Genomic DNA, 23,474 nt, shown 5'->3' with positions numbered 1-23,474 from the left:
TCTGGGCTGATGGCTCAGAGCCTGGAGCCTGCTTCCGATTCTGTGTCTCCCTCTCTCTCTGTCCCTCCCCCATTCATGTTCTGTCTCTCTCTGTCTCAAAAATAAATAAACGTTAAAAAAAAAATTTTTTTTAAAAAAAAAGAAAATTGTTTAAAAATCCAGAACTAAATTAAAAATGTCTTTTTGAACATATTGAAGGTCTGTGGGAAAAAAAAAAAACCTAACACGAATGCCAATTAACATGGTCAAAATAGAGCAAAATATCTACTAAAATTAATCACTGTTTAGTGGTCATGGAGAGAGAAGCATAGGAAAGTTAGTTAAAGTCAAGAGTGTCGCCTGGGTGGCTCAGTCGGTTAAGCGATGGACTCTTGATCTTGGCTCAGGTCATGACCTCACGTATAGTGAGTTCGAGCCCACACTGGGCTCTGCACTGACAGCATGGATCCTGCCTGGAATTCTCTTTTCTCTCTCTGCCCCTTTCTCCCCCACCCTTCTCTCTCTCAAAATAAATAAACAAATATGGAAAAAAAATTTTTTAAAAGCCAAGAAAAGTTAAAGTCTTGAGAGATTGCTCAAATGTGGATGTATGATGGTAGAATCTGAAAGAAGGTAAAGGAATTATTATGGAAGATGTGCCTGAGAAAGATGGAACTGACCAAAGCAGATCTGCATTGTAAAGGAATGGGAAAAAAGCCTGCGCAGGAATAACAGGCTTTCATTTTCTTCCCTTTAGTAGATATTATCTCTCCTATCCCACATAAAGCACAGAGGCTCTGAAAAGCTCAAATCACAGAGCCAAAGCCTGGAATCAGTCAAGTATGCATAACTTTTTTTTTTTATGCTTATTTATTTTTTAAGAGCGAGAGAGACAGAACATGAGAAGGGGAAGGGCAGAGAGAGAGACAGAGAATCCAAAGAAGGCTCCAAGCTCTGAGCTGTCAGCACAGAGCCCGATGCAGGGCTCGAACTCCTGAAACGTGAGATCATGACCTGAGCCAAAGTCGGACGCCCAACCAACTGAGCCACCCAGGCACCCCATGTATGCATAACTTTAAATCCCAAGCCCCTTCCATCATATCGCATTGCTTCACAAAGGTGACAGGCAAAGACAGAACAAATTCAAGGGCATTAAAAGCTCAGAGGGAAAAGCTAGAGAAGTTCACTGTAGGCTTTTAAGTCTAGAAATAAGTTGCAAGAAAAATGTCATTCCAGAAGACTGACCTGGCAGTATACAAGATAGATTAAAGAAGAAAGAGACTAAAGGTAAGGAGACCACTGATTGCTTCAGAATAACCATATAACTTAAAGTGCTGCATTACTAGTTTCACAATTTACTTTTCAGTGCTTTAAGGATACCTCTTATGTAAGCCCCACTGCAATGTATTAAATGCTTAGGAAATTCCTGATTGTTCAGTGTAAATGATCAAGTAACTGAAATTATACAAGTAGACAAAAATACCAGATGTTTGCCTATCTATGCTTACAAATCTAAATCTTACTGCACTTCAGTCTTAACTGATCAGCCTCCTTCCAGTCTTTCACCCTCTATTTCACCTTTCAAAAGGGATATTCAGTTAACTTTGCTGATACATCATCCACACCTGAAGTTTCCCTGATCAAGAATCCAGATTTTTCACATTAACTAACTGTAACAAATCCAAACTCCTCTGCCCTTCATATGATCCTTCTATCCTCTCACCTAAACTCTAGTTCTCTCCAAAAAGATCATTCATGCCAGCTTCCTCACTGTGCCACAAAGTAACACACACCAGCCTGGAGCTGTTTGACATATTTTCCAAACTACAATACCTCTTTCCATTCTCTCATTCAACTTCAAACCAACCATGAAGACTCAGCTCAAAATCTAGTATTCTCCTCAAAGCCCATTTCTATACCATACCAACACTAAAGCAGATTCCAAACTGGTGACTGGAAGGCCACATGACACATGTCTGACCCAGGTTTGTTTGTTTGTTTCTATAAAACTTTATTCCATTGACAACACTTAACTGGCAGAGATCACTTTTAAAAACCATGTTTCCAACTGTTATTGAAACAACTACATGCTCTGGCAACACTGGGATCATGTTCACACAGCCACTATCAGCTGAAGCTAAATAGCAGCCGACCCCTTTCCAAAGCTTCTTCCATTTTAAAGTCAAAGGACATGTCAACTGCTTGACTTCTGAGACTACCTGCAGCAACTGAAATCAAAGAAATACCTGGGGGCACCTGAGTGGCTCAGTCAATTAAGCATCTGACTTCGGCTCAGGTCCCCAAGTGTGGCTCTGTGCTGACAGCTCAGAGCCTGGAGCCTGCTTCAGATTCTGTGTCTCCCTCTCTCTGTGTCCCTCCCCTACTCATGCTCACTGTCTCTCTCTCTCAAAAAAAATAAATAAATAAACGGAAGGAAGGAAGGAAGGAAGGAAGGAAGGAAGGAAGGAAGGAAGGAAGGAAGGAAGGAAGGACCTGCCTATTAGGCACCAGTTACAAAAATTAACAAGACAAATAACAGTCCCTCCTCCACAGCCTAGCTTAGTAGAGAAGGCAAAGAGAGAAGCAATTAAATATGATACATGTGTCCAGTGCTATGATGAGGAAAGTTGAGGACACTTAGCACATGGCACGGGTACCGAAGTCTCTCGGTGGTGGGGGGGGGGGGGGGCGCCATTTACAAAATACTCCTCAGAGAAAGTCAAAGGAAAACTGAAAACTTTAGCAGGTGTAGGAATTATCCATAAAGAGGTAGAAGAAAGGTCAGAGAAATCAAATGCTGCAGAGAGAAAAGAACCTCCACAAAAACCCTGGGGGCAGGAAAAATATTCTGAGGAAGTGAAATTGGTTCTGTATGGCAAGAGCCATCACTTAACCTTAAATGCAGGTGTTAGAAAAAGGGCTCAACTGAAAGGGCTGAAGGCAAAAGCCAAGTGTTAGTAATGGTCAGGAGATAAAAGAATTTCCATAAAGAGGTTGACAATGTAAGAGTTTGTTAGGCAGGGAATTAGAAGTTTCAGTGGGCTCAGCTGTTGTGTTGAGGGGCGAAATGTGTAAGAAAAGGAGGGAGAAGCAGTGATAGCCTAAAACAAGGGAGAGGAAGTACAAAGCAGCATGGGAATGAGGGTGTAGCATAGAAGACCAAAGGGGCTTACATCTTGGGCGGTAACCAAGAATAACGGGGATGTGAAACATGGTAGTTTTGGCTGGCCACAAGTTTGCCAAGAGAATTAGTCCCAGCGGTCCCCTGGCGGACATGGAGGCGTTCGGGCCTCTCAAAATTCAGCTGCTCCCTGGATGCACTCCCTTCTTTCTAGAAGACATCGACTTCAATCAGGATTGATTGTGCAGACTCCAGGAGAGGCTCTAGATTCCAGGCTGCTGGCACGCAGACTCCCAGGTAATGGTTACAGGCCTGGTCTGTGTGTACTGGTGGGCAGAAGTATAAACTACCTCGCATTAGTTTCTGATTTTTCTGTAGGAATGATGGGCCCGTTTACCTCCTCTCAAGAGAAAAAGCAGTGTGAGCCCATTACAGATTTACAGGACGAAAAAAGGCGCCAAGAAGTCCAACATTTGTCCATATCAACACTCAAGATGAGTCATTCTGTGAATTCAAGTTGACCTTGTCTCCCAACTAGACTGAGATATCCGCCAGAAAAAGGCCTGTTTTACACTTTTTTTGTGTAGCTCTCAAAGTGCCTAAGACTGAACTGGGTATATCGAACACATTCTATAAATTTATCGACTTCCTAACTCATCTTGGGTCACTGAAGTTACATAGTTCAGTCCTCTTTCTGCATAATAAGGAGCTAAAGAGAAGCAAACCTGTGCCTCAGACTCAACAGTTTCCTTTATTCCAAACTCCACTGCGTCTCCACACCCTCAACCGCAAGGGCACGATTCAAATGCAACGGGAGTCTCCAAGTCCCGCCACAGAAAACACCCGCCCGCCTGCTCTCCTTGGGCGTAACGGCCCGCGCGCTCGGCCCCGGGCACCTCGGAAAGGTAAAAGGCGCTCACCGACTCTGGGCCACCGGGAGACCCCGTAAATGTAGTCGTCCGCTCGTCGCCGCTCGCCTAGGCAGGCACTTCCGGCGCGCTCAAGGACGTAATCAAGAGCGCCCGCCTCTAGGCCCGCCTCCAGTGCTTGGGTCTAGCTACCGCCAGGAAGAGGCGTTGCTGTTGCTGCTTTCCTACTTTTCGGCGCTTGACCCCTCCCAGGACCCGGGATGCCCAGGCCCCAGCGGGGAACGAGGAAGAGTCGGGGTTGAGCCCAGCTGAGTGGAGGGCTCGCGGTCTAGTCTTTCCGGCCCGCCCCACCTCAAGGTAAACTACTCTTCAGCTGCGGGCTTTCTCCCAGCGAGCCCCTACCCGGACCCGGCCGCCCAAACGATCTACCCCTCTCCCCCGCCATCCTTTATTATTCCGGGCCATTTATCATTGCCCGCCCTTCGCAGTTCTCACCAGAATGGCTAACGTATATTTTCAAACGGGAAACTTGGAAGATGTTGAGTTCCTGAAGTTGTCTAATAAATTCCCCAAAAACATCTCAAGCAGCATCCAGCAGTTCTCCCACTAATCCGCGAATTGGCATGCCTTACAGTCAATATTTTGCCGTTTGTGATGTCCCCTACCCCCCTCTCAAGTACACATCACACAGGCTTTTTAAATCGAAATTTTGAACCTGGTTGAGTACGATATAATTTTCACAGATAATCTGTTTTGTAAAATATGCAATGAAAATTAATGACAAATTATATTTGTAAACTAAGGTACATATACAGGTCAGTATCTTTCAAGGTACTGAAACGTATTCATGTAGTAAAATGTATCACTTAATTATTTAGCAATAATATACAAAATTAATGATTTGAAAGAACTTTACACCATCAGAATATGAGGCTAACATTTTCTCTTAACACCACTTTAGAGAAAAATATTAAAACAACCAAAAAGGTACTGAAATCCAAAGCATTAGTGAAAATGAGCGGCTAAGGTTCCTTCAGAACTACCAAGTTCTTATGTGGTGGGCAAGGTATGAAACCTTATGGAAAAGCACTTTCTTGCTCTTAGCCTGAGAGAAGGTTAAGTTCAGCCTCAGTTTTTTATTCATCTGTTAAATTCATTCTTTCTTCACACCATAATCCAGCACTGGAATGGTTAGTGTAAAGCCTTTACTTAAAAGAAAGACCAGAAAACTCTTTTGAGTGGTGTCTGGGGAGAAGAAATTCCTTAATTCATCCAGCTAGAGTCATTGCTTCTAATCCTAAAAAGTGAGGAAGGTGTATTAAATCTAGCATAATTACATCATTGATTGTCCATATTGGTTTTGGTTGGAATGAAGAATACCTGGTTTAGATTGCTTCTGTGGTTTGTTTTCCTTTTTAGAAATGAGTGGTGGATTGGCCCCAAGTAAAAGCACAGTGTATGTATCCAACTTGCCCTTTTCCCTGACCAACAATGACTTATACCGGGTAAGTAACTTTTAGTACAACTATCTACTGAATTCTCTATCTGAGGTACAAATGTAGCTTAAGCAAACAGTTCTCTTTGGCAAAATTCTTACTACATTACAATGTACTTAAGTCATGAATAGCAAAGACCTCTGTTGCAAACATGAGTAAGTAAAAAAATTGACATTTATATAATTTCCAAGGAAAGTTTGTAGTGAGAATAACAAGTTCGTTATAAACACAGAAGACACAGCTAGCATAATGAAGTGGGAGCAACTTATGATAGGCTGATTTTTCTTGATTGCTAATTTGAGTTTTTGAGATTGGTGGAATAGAGGTTTTGGATGAAAGGGCTGATAAAAGCAAACAGACCCCTTTACTAAACCTCAAATTCTGAAAGGGTATTTAAATTTATATATATGGTTGAAATTTAACAGTTTAATAAATGTTATTTTCAATTCAGGATAGGGGTGATTGAGGGAGGAAAATCCAACATCTTCTTTCTCCTCTCCACCTTACAGAGAACAAAATTTCCTGCTGTCGCTGTCCTGCAGATGAGTAGTTGAGAGGAAATGGAAGGAATAACATGAATCCTTTCTTCCAAGTGTGCCCTCTACTCTGCTTCTTTGGGTAGATGTTAAATACAGAGATGCTGCATAGGTGATACACAGTATTTGATTAATTACTTAATTGAGATAGCTTGCGTCTCAAAGAACAGAGGAGAAAATGAACTCCAGCTTCTTTTGCATCAAAATAGAGATGTGTCTGTATTTATTGAAAACTTAACCTATGCTGAGCGCTCTTAGTACCAAGAACACAGCAATGAACAAAAAGATGAAAATCTATCTTGGGACTCATAACATAGCAAGATAAAACAAAAAAAAGATGTGAAATACAAAAAAGTCAAATGATATTATTATTTGGATACTAAATTAATGCTGTTAGGTGCTGAGGAGTAAAAGGAGGCCGGGGGTGACTGAGTGGCTCAATTGATTAAGCTTCCGACCTTGGCTCAGGTCATGATCTCACAGTTTGTGAGTTCAAGCCCTGCATCAGGCTCTGTGCTGACAGCTCAGAGCCTGGAGCCTGCCTTGGATTCTGTCTGTCTGTCTGTCTCTCTCTCTCTCTTAATGAACATTTGAAAAAAATAAAAGGTTATTAAATGTTAGGTCGGGAATGGAGGTAAAATTTTACAGGGACAGTCTAAAGCCATTATTGAGAAGGTGACTTTTGAATAAAAACCTAAAGAAAGTAAAAAACAGCTGTGTGCATGTCTAGGGGAAAAGCATTTCTGGCACAGAGTAAATCAAGTGGAGAGAAGAGGAAGGGCAATCAGAGGGAGGTAAGACCGTGCAGGGGTGCCTTGTAGGGCCTACATACATCATGGTAAGGACTCTGAGTGAAATGAGAAGCCATTAGAAAGTGTTATACAGAAAACTGTATTGGTCTTCAAAATTCAGTGTTGCTAACACTGCAGTCCAGTTATACTACATTCCAGGATTACACAACTTAATGATAAAACTCAATTTATTATTGATTGTGTAGACATCAATGTATTCTGAAAGGCTTTTCTAAGACATAATAAATAGGAACTATTAGTATATAGGTAATGGCTGAAACAGAAATAGATGAGATTGCTTAGGGTGAAAATGCAGAAGTAAAAGGAAAGATAGGGCCCAGGTATAAAGAACTACCAACGAAAGGATGGGCGGAAAAACAGACTGATGGGAATGGATTTTTCATTACAGAAGCTTTCTGTTTTAGGTTTTGTTTTCTAAGCAGTCTAAGGATCTGTCTTCTGAAATAGTGATTGCTTAATGGGGTAGACTAGGAATAATGATATCCCACAGCGCTGATATTTACAGCACATGGTTTCTCTAGGGCTGTGGTGGGGTTGATAGTTGCCATGGATATGCCACAGAGACACAGCAGCTGTGCAGTGTGCGCCTTCAGTGTTCCACACATAAAGAGTGGGGTTGTTCCTCTATCTCCCTGGGCCTGCTTTATAGAATAAAGACTAAAAGTTTTCGCAAGCTTTAACAAAGAATGTGGTCAATTTATACAACCTGAAAATTTAATGTTTCTTATGATTTTAAATTAACTTGTAAATTATTTTGTGGTCTTTTGTTTCAGATATTTTCCAAATATGGCAAAGTTGTAAAGTAAGTATTCACATCAAATTTTGAAACTTCATTTAAAAGTTTATCTGAATTTACTTTTCCATTTTTTTAAGATTTATTATTTTTCATTAAAAAAGATATTTGATACAGTAAAGAAAAATACTGCTATTAACATTTTAATGTATAATTTGGTCATTTTTCTGAATATATAAACATGTATAGATAATTTTTTAAAGACTCAATTCTATATGTGCAATTTTCTTGTCTTTTCAAATTTTTTTTTTATGTTTATTTTTGACTAGGACAGAGAGTGCAAGTGGGGGATGGGAGGGGAGGCAGACAGGGAGACACAGAATCTGAAGCGGGCTCCAGGCTCTGAGCTGTCAGCACAGCACCTGATGCAGGGCTCGAACTCCTGAACCATGAGATCATGACCTGAGCCAAAGTCGGACACTTAACTGACTGAGCCACCCAGGTGCCCTGTTGTTTTTTTTTAAACATGACATTATACTATAAACATGAGGTGAAAGATATACCCCCATATTTAAGGATTTCTTGGTGTTGCTTTATATATCATAATTTATTTAAACAACATAATTTCTTACCATATTACTAAGAATTAAAACTGATTCTTTCATACAATAGAAGACATAAAGTCTCTGATTAAGTACATATTTTGGTCACTAAAAGGTATGTTATCAAGTATACCAAGTATTTCGATGCTTATGACATGCAAAGTGCTTATGAGACTGATAAATAGAAAATATATTCTCTGCTTTCATAGAAAGATTAGAGATCCAGCTGGAAAGACTGCAAAAATGGTAGAGATGATAATATCAGTTGGGGCTGAAAGTTACAGAAGGACCATAAGAACTTCTCATATTTAATTCACTATTTTATTTTTTTAAGTTTATTTTGAGAGAGCATGAGCAGTGGGGGCAGAGAGAGAGCGGGTGCATACGCACGCACAAGTGGGGAAGGGGCAAAGAGAAAGGGGGAGAGAGAATCCTAAGCAGCCTCCAGGTTGTCAGTACAGAGCCCGACACAGGGCTGCAACTCTCAAACCGAGATCATGACCTGAATCGAAATCCAGAGTTGGATGCTTAACTGACTGAGCCACCCAGGCACCCCTAATTCACTATTTTAAATCAATCGTGGAACTATATTATGGGGCAAAGAAGTGAAAGCAAGATATTATCATTCTGACTATCTTAAAACCAGCATATATTTGGTATAAATTTAAAATTGTATTTAAAAATCCCAAGAATTTAGAGCATATTTATCTTGGCCAGTCATTTTTTTTCTAGCTTTGGATAAATGGATGCTAAACAGTTGGAAGTTCATTTGCATCCTGAAGTTAACTTCTTTTAAACTTGCTCTTTTACTAACAAAATCATCAAAAATGCTTCTGGGTAAATTTTGGGTCTTCAGAGTTTTGAAAATCATTATCAGTCAAGCACTAATAATGATATTTAACAATGAGCACATAAATATGCTAGGCATCGTTCTAATCTTCTTACATATATTAACTCATTAAATTCTCACAACTACCTTTTAAGGTAAATACTATTATTATCCTAATAATATAAATAACAAAACTGAAGAACACAGTAAACCTAAAATCATATTGCCAGTTAGTGGTGCAGACAGGATTTGAAATCTAACAGTTTTATTTCAGAGCCTACTCCTTTAACCATATTGTTACCTCTCCTTGGTTTTTCTCATCTGTCAGAATCTCTGAATGAATTTCCATACAAATATATAATTATGAACCATGAGAGTTGTATGAAGTCAAAGACAGAGTTATAAGCACCTATAACAGAGAAGACCTGATCTAATCTGGATAGTCAGGGTAGGTTTACCTGGGTCCGTATCCTTTGAATTGAAACTACAGGCTGAGTAAAAGGTGGGCAAAAAGAATGGGAAGAACATTTTAGGTAGAGGGAATGGCTTGTGCAAAGGCATTGGGGCAAGAGAAAAATGAGATCCAGAAACAAAAGGCCAGGGGCACCTGGGTGGCTCAGTCAGTTGAGCATCTGACTTCAACTCAGGTCATGATCTCTGGATTTGTAGGTTTGAGCCCCATGTCAGGCTGTCTGCTCTCAGCACAGAACCCGCTTTGGATCCTCTGTACCCCTCTTTCTCTGCCCCTCCCCCTCTGGTGTGCGCGCGTGCGCTTGTGCTCTCTCTCTCTCAAAAATAAACATTTTTAAAAAAGGAAACAGAAGGCCAATATGACTAGAGATGAGTAAACAAGAGGGAGAGAGCACAAGATGAGTCTAGAATGGAAACAGGCTCCTAATCTTTCTCTTTGGCCATGTTGAATACCAGGAATTCACTGGTAAACAATTTTAAATGAGAGAGTGACATAATTTGAATTTTTAGAAGCTTATTCTGGCTTCAGTGTAGAAATTAGAATGGAGGGAAACAAGAGCATATGCTGGGAGATCAGTCAAAAAAGCTATAATCATAGCTCAGGAGAGAGAGATGGACTAAGGTGGTGTAGGTGGAAAAGTAGAGGCTGGTCAGATTTGAGAGATCATTAGGATGTAAAATGGGTAATACTTAGTGATGTATTTACTTTGTATGTAAGGGTTAGGTGAGTGAGAAGGAGGTGTTACGACAACCCTGAGGTTTCCCAGAATAATATCTGCTTCATATTATGACCTTAAATGAGGACATCTCATGCTAGAAACGTGGGAATCATCCTAGATTTGTGCTTTTGAATCTTTGGTGTAATAATTATTTTCTGTTACCGTAGAAGATATCTCTTTCAAAATAGTGTATTATAATTGGTTTATAGGTCTCTCTACCTCTAGACTCTAAGCTTTTTTTCTGAAAGTAAAAACCTTGTTCTATGGCCTTTAATTATCAATGCTTATAGTGCTTAGGCTTGAGGCTAATGGAGTGACTGGCTAACCACATGAATAAACAAATAGATGCACTTTTTGAAAAACCAGTTTCCTACTTTTTTTCATGTGAATAAGAAGCTATGTTTATTTTAATTATTAAATTTTTATGTTACTGAATAATGTCTATACACTGAAAATTCAACTAATTGAAAACATAAAAACTAAAACATTCTGTTACATTAATCCAGATGCATTACATCCATCTGTAGCAAGCACTGAAATATTTTCTTTAAAAAAAATTTTAATTTTAATTTTTAATAGGCTTTATATTTTAGAGTAGTTTTAGGTTCACAGAAAAAAATGAATGGAAAGTACTGAGATTTCCTATATTCTCCATACCTCCATATACAGACTCCCTCCTTCACTCTCAAAGTCTCACACTAGAGTGATGCATTTGTTACAATCAATGAACTACGTTTCCACATTTTTATCATTCAGTGTATAGTTTACGTTAGTGGCCACTCTTGGTGGTGTATGTTCTGTGGGTTTGGACAAATGTATAAGTACTAGCATCTACCGTTATAGTATCATCCAGAGTAGTTTCACTGTCTTAAAAGCCATGTGTGCTCTGCCTATTCATTCATCTCTTCCCTACACCTGGCAACCACTGATCTTTTTAATGTCCACAGTTTTGCTTTTTCCAGAATATCAGAGTTGGAATCATATAGTATATAGCCTTCTCATATTGCCTTTCACTTAGTAACATGCATTTAAGGTTTCTCCATTTGTTTTTATGGCTTGATAGCTCATTGATAGCTTTTTGGGAACTGAATAATATTCCTATTTCATTGTCCAGATGCACTACAGTTTATTTATCCATTTATTAACTGAGAGATATCTTGGTTGCTCTCAAGTTTTGGCAATTATGACTAAAGCTGCTATGAACATCTGTGTGCAAGTTTTTGTGTGGACCTAAGTGTTCAAATTGGGTAAATACCAAGTAGCATAACTGCTGGACAATGTGATATGAGTATGTTTCACCAAATTATCTTCCAAGGTGGCTATGCCATTTTGCCTTCCAACCAGCAAGGAATAAGAGTTCCTGTTGCTCCCCATCTTGGCAGCATGTTGTCAGTGTTCTGGATTTTGGCTAGTCTAATAAAATTTAGTGGTGTGTCATTGTTTTAATTTATAATTCCCTAATGACATATGATGCTAAACTTCTTTTCATATACTTATTTGCCATCTGTATATATTCTCTGATGAAGTTCAACCCTTTAGGCTATTTTTTAATTGGGTGGTTTTTCTTGTTGAATTTTTTTTTAATTTTTAATTTTTTTTAATTTACATCCAAAATAGTTAGCATATAGTGCAACAATGATTTCAGGAGTAGATTCCTTAATGCCCCTTACTCATTTAGCCCATCCCCCCTCCCACACCCCCTTCAGTAACCCTCAGTTTGTTCTCCATATTTATGAGTCTTCTCTTTTGTCCCCCTCCCTGTTTTTATGTTATTCTTGTTTCCCTTCCCTTATGTTCATCTGTTTTGTCTCTCAAAGTCCTCATATGAGTGAAGTCATATGATTTTTGTCTTCCTCTGACTGACTCATTTCACTCAGCATAATACCCTCCAGTTCCATCCACATGGTTGCAAATGGCAAGATTTCATTCTTTTTGATTGCCAAGTAATACTCCATTGTGTATATATACCACATCATCTTTATCCATTCATCCATCGATGGACATTTGGGCTCTTTCCATACTTTGGCTATTGTTGATAGTGCTGCTATCAACATGGGGGTGCATGTGTCCCTTCGAAACAGCACATCTGTATCCCTTGGATAAATGCCTAGTAGTGCAATTGCTGGGTCATAGGGTAGTTCTATTTTTGGTTTTTTGAGGAACCTCCATACTGTTTTCCAGAGTGGCTACACCGGCTTGCATTCCCAACCAGTTTCCTATTTGTGTCTATATTTTTGTTTTTACATACTGAGCTAGGCTTAATAGAGGTTACAGAGACAATCTTCAAGGAGTTTATATTAAAATAGGTCTGATGAGGCATGATTTATACATAGATTTCAGTAGAGACTAGCAGAAAGGAGGAGAAATTATTTCCAGGTAAAGAGATTGGAGAACTGACAAGTTCTGAACTCTGAAGAATGAGTAAATGTTTAATGGACAAAGATTGAGAGTTGAAAGGAGATAGAAGCCATGTGAATAAAGGCACCAATTTGGAATAGTACAGGCCATGATCCATAAACATCAAGTAGTTTTTTGTGGCTAGACCTCATAGTTTGTGAGTGAGAAGTAGTGAAAGATGAGGGAAGTGGGAGCCAAATCATAATGGATATTGATTACAGGACCAGGACATACACAAATTGAAGAAACAAAGATATTTGAGCAAAAGAATGACATGATTTTATTTAGTCCTTCAATAAAAACTCTCAGTAGCATATGAGAGCATTAACATCAAGGGAACTAGTAAGAATACACTATTGAAACAGCAGTGCCATTGTGGACAAAGCTGTGGGAATGAAAAAAGGGACAGATGAGAGACATCATTAACTGAGGATGACTTTGAAAACGAACACTTCTGAAACTGTACTTTAGGAAAAATGATTAACGACTTTAGTTGACCTTCACAAACATGCAGATTCCAAAAAGTTAAAGATTTTCGTATTTCTTTCAAAATTAGTTAAAAAGGTTCCAGATATCCTCAGTTAACTGTGGTAACTCTAAACAAGCTTTGTCAAGTGTTTGGCTTTTCTTCTTTCCTTCTAAGCCTAATGAATAACAGATGCACTCTTCTTAGAAACTAAACCGTTTTGCCCATTTTTCCCTAAATTATTTCAACTTATGTTCCCTTTTGGAATGAATAAAAGTACCCCTTTTTCTTAATATAGTGGCATCTTTTTCCAATTTCATTCCAGTTGCTATATAAGTACCTAAACCCAAATTGAAATAGAATAAATTTAAATATGTGAAATGTAATATTAAATAAAATGTCTATTTACTTGGGTCCTCCTGTCTGTTCTGTTAATTCAGGTTTTAGAAAATTATTAAGCTTTGTCTGGAACCCTTTTTTTTTTAACTATTTGGAAATAATCACAAATTTATTAAAAAGTTACAAAAATAGTACAAAGAACATCCAAATATCCTTTACCCAGATTCACCTGTTAACATTTTGCCTCATTTACTTTATAATTGGTCCTCTCTCTCGTGTGTGTATGTATGCGTATATATGTATATATATACATGTGTATATGTATCTGTATAGATATACAGTTTGTTTTTGTGAGTTATTTGAGGGTAAGTTACAAACATCATCACCCTTTACTCCTAAATACTTTAGTATGTATTTCCTAAAAAATAGGGTTATAATATCATGTAATCACAGTATGGTTACCAAATGCATAAATGTATACTGATAAAATACTTTTATTGAATCAATTATCCATGTTCCAGTTTTGTCAGTTGACCTAATAATGTCCCACATAGAATTTTTCTCCTATAGTACAGTCAAGAATTAGGGGTTAATTTTAACTGTCCTATCTTTCTAGCCCCCCTTAATTTGGAACATTTATAAAGAATATAGTTCTCTCTCATCTTGCTTTCCCTCTCATTTTGTGTTTTCCTGATGCTGCCTCATGATTACATTGGAGTTCTATGTACTCTTGGCTGGTAACTGTCTAGGTGTTGTTGTATTCTGGAGTTTCAGTCGGGATCCATACAGTGTGCGTGTCCCTCATTAGTGATAATTTTGATCACCTAGTCAAGGTGTAATTTCTCCACTGTATAATTACTTTTTTCCCCTTTGCAACTGATAAGCAGTTTGTGAAAAACATTGTTAACATAATGTAAATATCTTGTTCCACATAAAATTTTCATTTAAATTGAGTATTTGTTCATCAACAAATCATCTTCTTGCCTGATCCAGTCTTTACTATGATTGTGGTGATCTTCCAAATCTAGCACTTCTTTGGACATTCTGCTGTAAGCGAAAACCCTCCCTTCTCCCCCATTTATTTATTTAATATGGACTTATAAATTACTACTTTTTTCTGTGGCTTATTAATAAGCACTTAATATTATTTTGGTGCTCAAATTGTCCTAGATTTGGCCAGTCTGAGCTCCTTTAAGCTGGTTTCTGTATTCCTGTGCCATGCCCATCATTTCTTTTAATTTTTTTTTTTTAATGTTTATTTTTGAGAGAGACAGAGCATGAGCAGGGAATGGGCAGAGAGAGAGGGAGACACAGAATCTGAAGCAGGCTCCAGGTTCTGAACTGTCAGCACAGAGCCAGACGCAGGGCTTGAACTCATAAACTGTGAGATCATGACCTGAGCCAAACTCAGTGCTCAACCAACTGAGCCACCCAGGTGCCCCTCTTTTTTTTTTTTTTTTTTTTTTAAAGTACTTCCTTTCCGGCATAACAAGATGTTGTTCCATGTTCATCTTGTTCCTACCCTATCCCAGCCTTGGAATCAGCTGTTTCTCCAGAGAGCCCTATTGAACATTGATTTTTAAACTATATTTAATGATGTATAATGAGCCTGGGTGGCTCAATCAGTTAAGCATCTGACTTCAGCTCAGGCGATGAACTCTCAGTTCGTGGGTTCAAGCCTCACGTCAGGTTCTGTGCTGACGGCTCAGGGCCTGGAGCCTGCTTCAGATTCTGTGTCTCCCTCTTCTCTCTGCCCCTCCCTGACTTGTGCTCTGTCACTCTCTCTCAAAAATAAACATTAAAAAAAATTTTTTTTAAAAATGAAGAAAAAAATGAGCAAGGGTCCCAAGGACTAGGGATGTGTAAAGGGTCAGGAGAAAGAACAGTCTCTGCTCTTATCATCATCCCTATCACTTAGGTACCTTGGATGGTACAGCTAGGAACTACAGAACTGGAGATTCTTAAAGGTGATGGGGATTAAGGAGTGCACTTGCTGTGATGAGCACTGGGTGTTACATGGTAGTGTTGAATCACTACATTGTACACCTGAAATCTAATATTACACTCTATGTTAAATAACTGGAATTTAAATAAAAAACTTTTTAAAAAAGAAAATATAGTTAGATTCTAAAACCTACGAAAAATAATTTAAGTAAATCAATTTACATTTGCATAAAAGAGAACACCTCAATTTTTGTTTTTTCCTTTGGAGGGAATTAGTGGAAAAAAGGGATTATGCTTACTCTTCAAGATTCTGTTCTCTCTATAATCTCTTTACTTCATTCTCCAATCTCTGATTAATGTTTGACTTTTCAGGTACTTCTTAGATGTGTTCACTTTTGTTAAATCATTGTCACGTTTTCTCATTTCCATTCTTCTTGATATCCTGTAACTTGAAGAAATAGTTGATTTATCAACCATATATAATTTCTCTTTGTAAATGCTTTACTAACCCTTTTTTTTTTTTAATTTTTTTTTCCACGTTTTTATTTATTTTTGGGACAGAGAGAGATAGAGCATGAACGGGGGAGGGGCAGAGAGAGAGGGAGACACAGAATCGGAAACAGGCTCCAGGCTCCGAGCCATCAGCCCAGAGCCTGATGCGGGGCTCGAACTCACGGACCGCGAGATCGTGACCTGGCTGAAGTCGGACGCTTAACCGACTGCGCCACCCAGGCGCCCCTTTACTAACCCTTTTTTGAATACTTCGATGTTCCAAGTGTCCATTAATATTTTTATTTATTGCTGCCTCATTTAAAAAAAAATTTTTTTTAATGCTTATTTATTTTTGAGAGAGACAGAGCACAAGCAGGACAGGGGTAGAGAAAGAGGGAGACAGAATCCAAAGCAGGCTCCAGGCTCTGAGCTATCAGCACAAAGCCCAACACGAGGCTCGAACCCACGAAACGTGAGATCATGACCTGAGCTGAAGTCAGTTGCCCAACTGACTGAGCCACCCAGGTGCTCCAGCTGCCTCATTATTTTTAACTGGCTATTTGTTTATGCTTTAAGGGTTACTATAATGAAAGATAAAGATACCAGGAAGAGCAAAGGAGTTGCATTTATTTTATTTTTGGATAAAGACTCTGCACAAAACTGTACCAGGGCAATAAACAACAAACAGGTAAGCCATTGATTCCCAGCAAGATTTTTAATCCAAAAGTCTTTGTGTTTATCCAGACCAAAAATGTGGGGTTACAGTGGATGGTCAAGTCATGGATATCAATAGATTCTGAGGGTATTTATTTAACTTCTAGAAAAGAGGTCAAACTGTATTCGGTTCCATAAATACTGCCAGAATCTAAGGAATAAGAATCTATTCTACGGGATGTTATTTGTCACACCGGAGTAGGCAATTGCTAAAGTAATCTAAAATGGAATTGATGGTTTAAGGAAATGGAATCAAATAACTAGTTTTAGGTTTCAATGAAATACATCCTTCTGCATTTACGTTTTTCTCTGGTTTAGTTATTTGGTAGAGTGATAAAAGCAAGCATTGCTATCGACAATGGAAGAGCAGCTGAGTTCATCCGAAGACGAAACTACTTTGATAAATCTAAGTGTTATGAATGTGGGGTGAGTATACCTAAAACTTAATATAATTTTCCATAGTTTATTTTAAGGTATTTTTCACATCAGTGTTTTATTTGTGCTCTCTAAAACTTCTGGCTTACTAAAACCAGGTTATGAAAGTTGTCTTACTTTGGGACTATCAACTCGTGTAAGAAAACTCCATTGAAATGTAGTATGTAAAGATAACCTGAGTTGGGCAATATAGAGTGGTATTTTCTCCAGTTTCTAAATCTTTAAAAACTGTTAAATTAAGAAGTGCTAGACTAGTTACTTACTTTGTCTTGAAAAATTTTTGTGACCCGTAAATTTGTGTAATAATAGGATACTGTTTGTGTCTATAATAGTTTGCCAATGTTTAAGCATCACAGTTCAGTATAAACACTATCATATGACCAACCTATCCTGAATGAGATACTGTATTTTAAAACTTGGGAGTTTTTTTTTTTCTACTTAGTACTGCGGATGCTTGTAACTGAACTATCACCAAGTTTTCTTGCCTAGTTCTTATAGTTTGTCATTACCCCTTTAAACTTTTGGTGAGTAGGAAAAATATAATGACAAGGCCCATAATAATGATGGTACCACAAGAATATCAGTCTAGGGCTTGTTGTCAGTTTCCCAAATGCCTATATAAAATATTTTTAAAAAAGAGTCCGGAGGTATTAATGGGGAAATGGGGAGAGGTTTACTGAGAGCCATTTTCCTGGCTACAAAATCACATGGAAGATACAAAGAAATAGGTTGGGGTCCTTTCCTTCACTGCCACACTCAACACCTTGTTCCCTAAAGATATATATAAACAGACAGATGGACGGTATATCCTGTCAATTCCTGTGATTCTAACACCTCTTAAGTTAATGTTTTAAAAATTGTGTTCCAGATCCTGAGTTTTGTTAAGAAAGAAAGGAAGGGAAGGGTAGTTATGGTTAGATAGATTCGTCAGAAATCCTGGATAAATCTGTTAATCTTTTTGGTTTGTGGATGCATAAATTTGTTATATTATACTTTGTACATTTTTATACTTCTTAAATTTCCCCCTTCCCCCAATCTGTATACATTTATTTAGCCTGGTTTTCCCTTAAGTTACTTCTCTCTGAAACTGTTCTTATATATGGAGTATGTTGACATTATTCCAAAAACAGTTTGGAAAATGCTTGTCCAAGTGCATTCACTTAGCAGTTCATTAACAGTAACATCTCTTGCATTCAGCCATATCCCAAGATATATAAAGTACACAGTCTATTTAATGCTTTCTAAAATGTACTTGAAAAGCATGATTATTTTTCTCTTCTATTGTTCTAATCCTGGCTCAGTCTCTCCCCACACCCTTACTCTTACATATCACTTCTTCAGTGTATTTAGTGAGCTAATGTTCAGATTATAGTTCATTGTGTTATGTTTTACAGCTCAACCATGTTATACCTCATTATAATAGTATGGCTAGTCTAGCCACAAATGTAATTGTAATTTGTCTACTAGCCACGTTAAAAAAAGAAACAGGCAAAAATTAATATCTTTTTATATCATAACCCAGTATATATCCAAAATATTATCATTTCAATATGTAATTAATATTTTCAAAAATTAAGGTATTTTATATTCTTTTTTCTTCAAAATCCAATATGTATTTTACCCTTACAGTGTATATCAATTCAGACAAGTTCTAAGTAGCCACAGAGAATCACAGTTAATGACTAACAACAATTGGACAGTGCAGGTATAATCCAGATATGAAAGGAGCAAAGTGAAATTAACGGGAAAAAAGAAAATAAAAATAAACATTCAAATTAAAAAAAATTTTTTTAAATAAAATGGGAAAGTGAGGAAGACTTTAAATTTTCCATTTGTTTTTAAACCAGTGGATTTCAATTCAATGTCGTCTCCTCCATAAAGTCTGCCTTGGTAATTCCAAATCAGAAATCTCTTCCTCTCTTAAGTTTCCACAGCACTCCATCCACTAGAAAGTAAATCACCCTGTACTGCAGCTGAGATAACTGGGTAAATAGCAGAAATAAGATTCTGATGCTTTCATAGCAGTTGATTTTTTTTTTTTTATTATTCCAAGTACAGAGGATGTCACATTATAAGTGCAGGTAGATATATGAACTATCAGTCTATGGTCTTCAAATTATGAGTAACAGGTAATTTTGAAGAGCATTTCATTGTAGGTACACGTGGGTATGGTTGATCATAAAAAATGGCCTCAGTACTCATTCCTCCAATTGACAGTCAGGGTCTATGTCCATGTTCCTTGAATATGGATTTATGAATTGTTTTGAACAGTAAAATGTAGCTAAAAAATAAATAAACCAATGGTAAGCAACGTATTGGAAGTTAATAGGAAAGTTTTGTCCTATTTTATCAAATAATAAGTTAAAATTTTTACATTAAGATAGATGGTCCATTTAAACTTTGAATTGTTTTATACCCTGAATCTTGAGACTTAAAATGTTTGAAGAGGGGCACGTGGGTGGCTCAGTTGGTTGTGCGTCCGACTTCAGCTTAGGTCATGATCTCACAGCTCATGAGTTCAAGCCCCATGTCCAGCTCTGTGCTAACAAGCTCAGAGCCTAGAGCCTGCTTCCAATTCTGTCTTTCTCTCTCTCTGCCCCTCCTCTGCTCAAACCGTCTCTCTCTGTCTCAAAAAATTAATAAATGTCAAAAAAAATTTTTAAAAATAAGATGATATGTTTGAAGGAAGAATACTTCTTTTGTTCTTAGTAAAACTACTAAAATATTCTTTTATTGTTAAGGTAGTTTATTGGTGGTTATAACATCATAATCTCTTTCTTTTAAATATTAAAGTAGTGGGTTGTATTATTTCTTAATATATACTCCTAGTGTGACAGTATTCCTTTTTAAGTTCCAAAGCCTTCAGTCATAGGGTACCAGGCAAGTTTCCATTAATAACATACAAACACAGCTCTTTTCTTTTCCTTTTTAACGTGAAACAAAAGGAAAGTGGACATTTAAGTTATGCCTGTCCTAAAAATATGCTTGGAGAACGTGAACCTCCAAAGAAGAAAGAGAAAAAGAAAAAAAAGAAAATTCCTGAACCAGAAGAAGAAATGTATGTATATCTACTCTTACTAAATACATTACTGTATTTTTTCTGTCTTTTTACTATTGGTTGAGCACATTCTGATTTTTTTGTTTTTAATTATTTAGTGAAGAAGTAGAAGAAAGTGAAGATGAAGGGGAAGATCCTGCCCTTGACAGCCTTAGTCAGGCCATAGCTTTCCAGGTACTAAACCGTTCTTTTAAAAATGCTATTGCTGCCTTGGGTTCATGGTCTTATATTTCTTGCTTGCTTTATTGATGATTTCATGGCAACCTTCATCTCTCCCCTTTACCTCTTAACTTTAAGAGACAGGCTGTTTCTCTCAGGTCTTTAGGGCGGTGTGATAGAAAAATTCCCATTGGGTCTTTCTAGATTTTAAGGGCCCCACAACATTTTTAAATTATTATTATTATTTTAAATGTTTATTTATTTATTTTGAGAGAGAAAGCATGAGCAGGGGAGGAGCAGAGAGAGAGAGAATCCCAGTCAGGTTCCACACTGTCAGCATGGAGCCTGACGCAGGGCTTAATCTCAAACCATGAGGTCATGACTTGAGCCAAAATCAATAGTCAGTCGCTTAGCAGACTGAGCTACCCAGGCACCGCAGACCCTACAACATTTTCAGTATCTTATTATAATTTCATTATGGAATTGAGCAGAACTATTTGATTAAAGTGAGTTTAGCTGAATGGAGAAGATTTTATTAAATCAAAGATAGGTTTTAAATGAAGCTTCACTTAACAAACCAGAAACACAGTTTTGACCATTAAAGGTCCTAATACAAGTATATGAAACTTGATAAGGCCATATAATCTTCTAATATCTATAAAGTTATTTTGTTTTAATGTCTGTAGTTAATAAATTACAAACACATGCATTAATTTATTTTTCCTTTTAGTTAAATGATGTCATATTTTATATAACATTTCCACCTCAAGCAAGGATGGAAAGTAGGCTTCATTTAATGTCCCTGTTAGTAGAAATTGCTTAGAATAATTTTGAGTAACACAGTGAATCTGGGACATAACTTGGGCAGGTGGGATATTCTGATGAAGTAGAATGTCTGTATGAGCTGGAAGGTGGGGAGTGTTGGCATTTATGGTGTGTTTTTGCCATGTTTTGAAATAATGCACTGTAAATAAACATTCCTGGTTTGGTTTTGTTTGTTTTCTGAATCACATTCCAGCAAGCCAAAATTGAAGAAGAACAAAAAAAATGGAAACCGAGTTCAGGGGGTCCCTCAACATCAGATGATTCAAGACGCCCAAGGATAAAGAAAAGCACATATTTCAGTGATGAAGAAGAACTGAGTGATTAAAATTATATTTATTATGTAAATATCATTAAATTTTTTTTAAAAATCTTGAGTTCAGTTGGGGACTAAAGATTACTTTTAGAATTTGAACATAAAGAACACTTAGTACCAAATAATTTTTTACTATACAATAGTTCATAGGAAACTGAAAATAATTTTAAAGTATCATGTTTCTATCTTGCCTTAGAGTAATAAAAATAAAGATTTGGTAGTAACTGTTAATCTTGAAAACAGTTCATTTGAATAAAAAGATCATAATACTATCACAGTATTGCTATTGTCCTCTCAAGAAAAAAGAGAGGAGGTATTAAAAAGATGTGTTTGAGAAGCTCATTATAAAAGTTTATTCATGTCTGATTGCTTTACATGAAGACTTGAAATGAATTTCATCTTTAAGACAAAAACTTCGTAACTACTGGAAAATGCTGACTGATTTATGGTTATTAAATGTTAATAAAATTTTCAAGAGAATTTTGTTTTTAAATGTGGGTGTTTTGCTATCCTATTTCTTTTAGCTTTATCCCAACCTGGATACATCATAATTATCCATAAAGTATAAAGTAGCTTTAAAAGGCTTATAACCAAACATCAATAATTTGTCTGACACACCTTTCGACCAAATTCCATTCATTCCCCAGAAGCAACTAATTTTTTTAGCTGTTTCTTCTCATATGTACATGCATATTGCTATATAAAATACATATATTTCTGCCACTTAATTCATAAAGGAGTAAGGGAGGATTTTTCAGTCTCCTATACTACATCTGCCCTCCTCCATGTTCCCAATATGGCTATGTTAAAATTTTTGGTTAAATCCACAGTTATTGTGTTTATTTTATGACCATGTAAATACTTCTGAGTCAATGAGTGTGCTGAGATTAATTTTTGTAGAATTAATAATTGCCTCATTTTTTCATTATATATCTTTTTATTTATGACTAAATCTTCCTATATCTTCTGCAGATTATTAAATGGAAATGGATTATAGAGCCTTTAATTTACACTTTGTGTATTTCTGTATTGATGGAATGCTTTTTAAAAGAACATCCATTTAGGAGCACCTGAGTGGCTCAGTCAGTTAAGCATCCGACATCAGCTCAGGTCATGCTCTTGCAATTCGTGGGTTCGAGCCCTGCGTTGAGCTCCTTGCTGACAGCTCAGAGCCTGGAGCCTGCTTTGGAGTCTGTGTCTCCCTCTCTCTGTGCCCCTTCCCTTCTCACGCTCTGTATCTCTCTCAAAACTAAATATACATTAAAAAAAATTTTTTTAACACCCATTTATTAGTTTTAACTACTAAAAATAAAAATATTTCCCCTTTGAAAACTATAAAGCCAATGAAAGTATTAACCACTCACTAGCAAAGAATCTTCTAGATTTCAATGAGGAAACCAGACTAAATAATTGAGTGGTGGACTCTACTTTTTGTTCCACCCATTAATTCATTAAATTTAAAAGAAAAGAGGGGACAAAGTTTGCAACAAAATACAGGTAAGTTTTTATATGAATACCTTCCAACAGAATAGAAAATGAGCTAGTGAATATGTAGAAAATAAGAACTACATGAAAAATACCCTTTATCGTTAGTTATTTTTACAACCAGTAGAACATTTTTTTTTTTAATTTTTTTTCAACGTTTATTTTATTTTTTTTGGGACAGAGAGAGACAGAGCATGAACGGGGGAGGGGCAGAGAGAGAGGGAGACACAGAATCGGAAACAGGCTCCAGGCTCCGAGCCATCAGCCCAGAGCCTGACGCGGGGCTCAAACTCACGGACCGCGAGATCGTGACCTGGCTGAAGTCGGATGCTTAACCGACTGCGCCACCCAGGCGCCCCTAGAACATTTTTTATCTAATTAAAAAAAAATCAGTGGTGATGAAGATGACTTCAGAGTACTTGTAGTACTATAAACTGGCTAGTTGCTGAAGGGTAATTTAACAATAAGTGTTAAATATGCTCTATTGTTTAAACCAGAAATTATATTCTGTTTTATCCTCGGGTTCTAGTCAGAAGTACAGGTATATATGTGCAAAGCTATATGTTATTTACAACTCAGAACATAATTAAATGCCAACAAAAAATAATCAAAACATGATATATCATCCAAAATGATAGATTCTTAGGAAGCATTAAAGTGCTTCAGAGAATTCCTAATGG

The 23,474-nt window shown here is 37.2% G+C and overlaps 2 protein-coding genes across 10 annotated transcripts in view; one reads left to right on the top strand and one right to left on the bottom strand.

Annotated features, from left to right (window-relative positions):
- The window catches only part of PPHLN1 (periphilin 1), a 145,514-nt gene extending 141,398 nt beyond the window's left edge, over positions 1–4,116 (bottom strand). For 4 of the 8 annotated variants that reach the window (XM_043563416.1, XM_043563419.1, XM_043563422.1 and 1 more), the window contains exon 1: positions 4,021–4,098. The gene's annotated coding sequence lies outside the window, so the exon portion shown is untranslated. Of the gene's footprint in view, positions 1–4,020 lie in introns of all 8 variants that reach the window. The other 4 variants (XM_043563420.1, XM_043563424.1, XM_043563426.1 and 1 more) reach the window with 3 other exon arrangements.
- A 19-nt stretch (positions 4,117–4,135) lies between these two features.
- Positions 4,136–21,789, top strand: ZCRB1 (zinc finger CCHC-type and RNA binding motif containing 1). Of its 2 annotated transcripts, XM_043563427.1 has the most exons (8): positions 4,136–4,326; positions 5,389–5,474; positions 7,587–7,615; positions 16,382–16,493; positions 16,838–16,945; positions 19,900–20,012; positions 20,111–20,186; positions 21,190–21,789. In XM_043563427.1, exons 2-8 carry the CDS (start codon positions 5,391–5,393, stop codon positions 21,319–21,321), a joined length of 654 nt encoding a protein of 217 aa, XP_043419362.1. In that variant the 5' UTR covers positions 4,136–4,326; positions 5,389–5,390; the 3' UTR covers positions 21,322–21,789. The 2 variants fall into 2 exon arrangements, with proteins under 2 accessions (XP_043419362.1, XP_043419363.1); XM_043563428.1 differs by lacking the exons at positions 4,136–4,326; positions 5,389–5,474 and adding an exon at positions 9,306–9,425 and having other exon boundaries at positions 7,594–7,615.
- Positions 21,790–23,474: the final 1,685 nt, after the last annotated feature.

Source organism: Prionailurus bengalensis, chromosome B4 (genome assembly GCF_016509475.1).
Source record: "Prionailurus bengalensis isolate Pbe53 chromosome B4, Fcat_Pben_1.1_paternal_pri, whole genome shotgun sequence".
Classification (NCBI taxonomy): domain Eukaryota; kingdom Metazoa; phylum Chordata; class Mammalia; order Carnivora; family Felidae; genus Prionailurus; species Prionailurus bengalensis.
The sequence above is the reverse complement of the archived record's forward strand: the minus strand, read 5'-3'. Positions and strand labels throughout refer to the sequence as shown.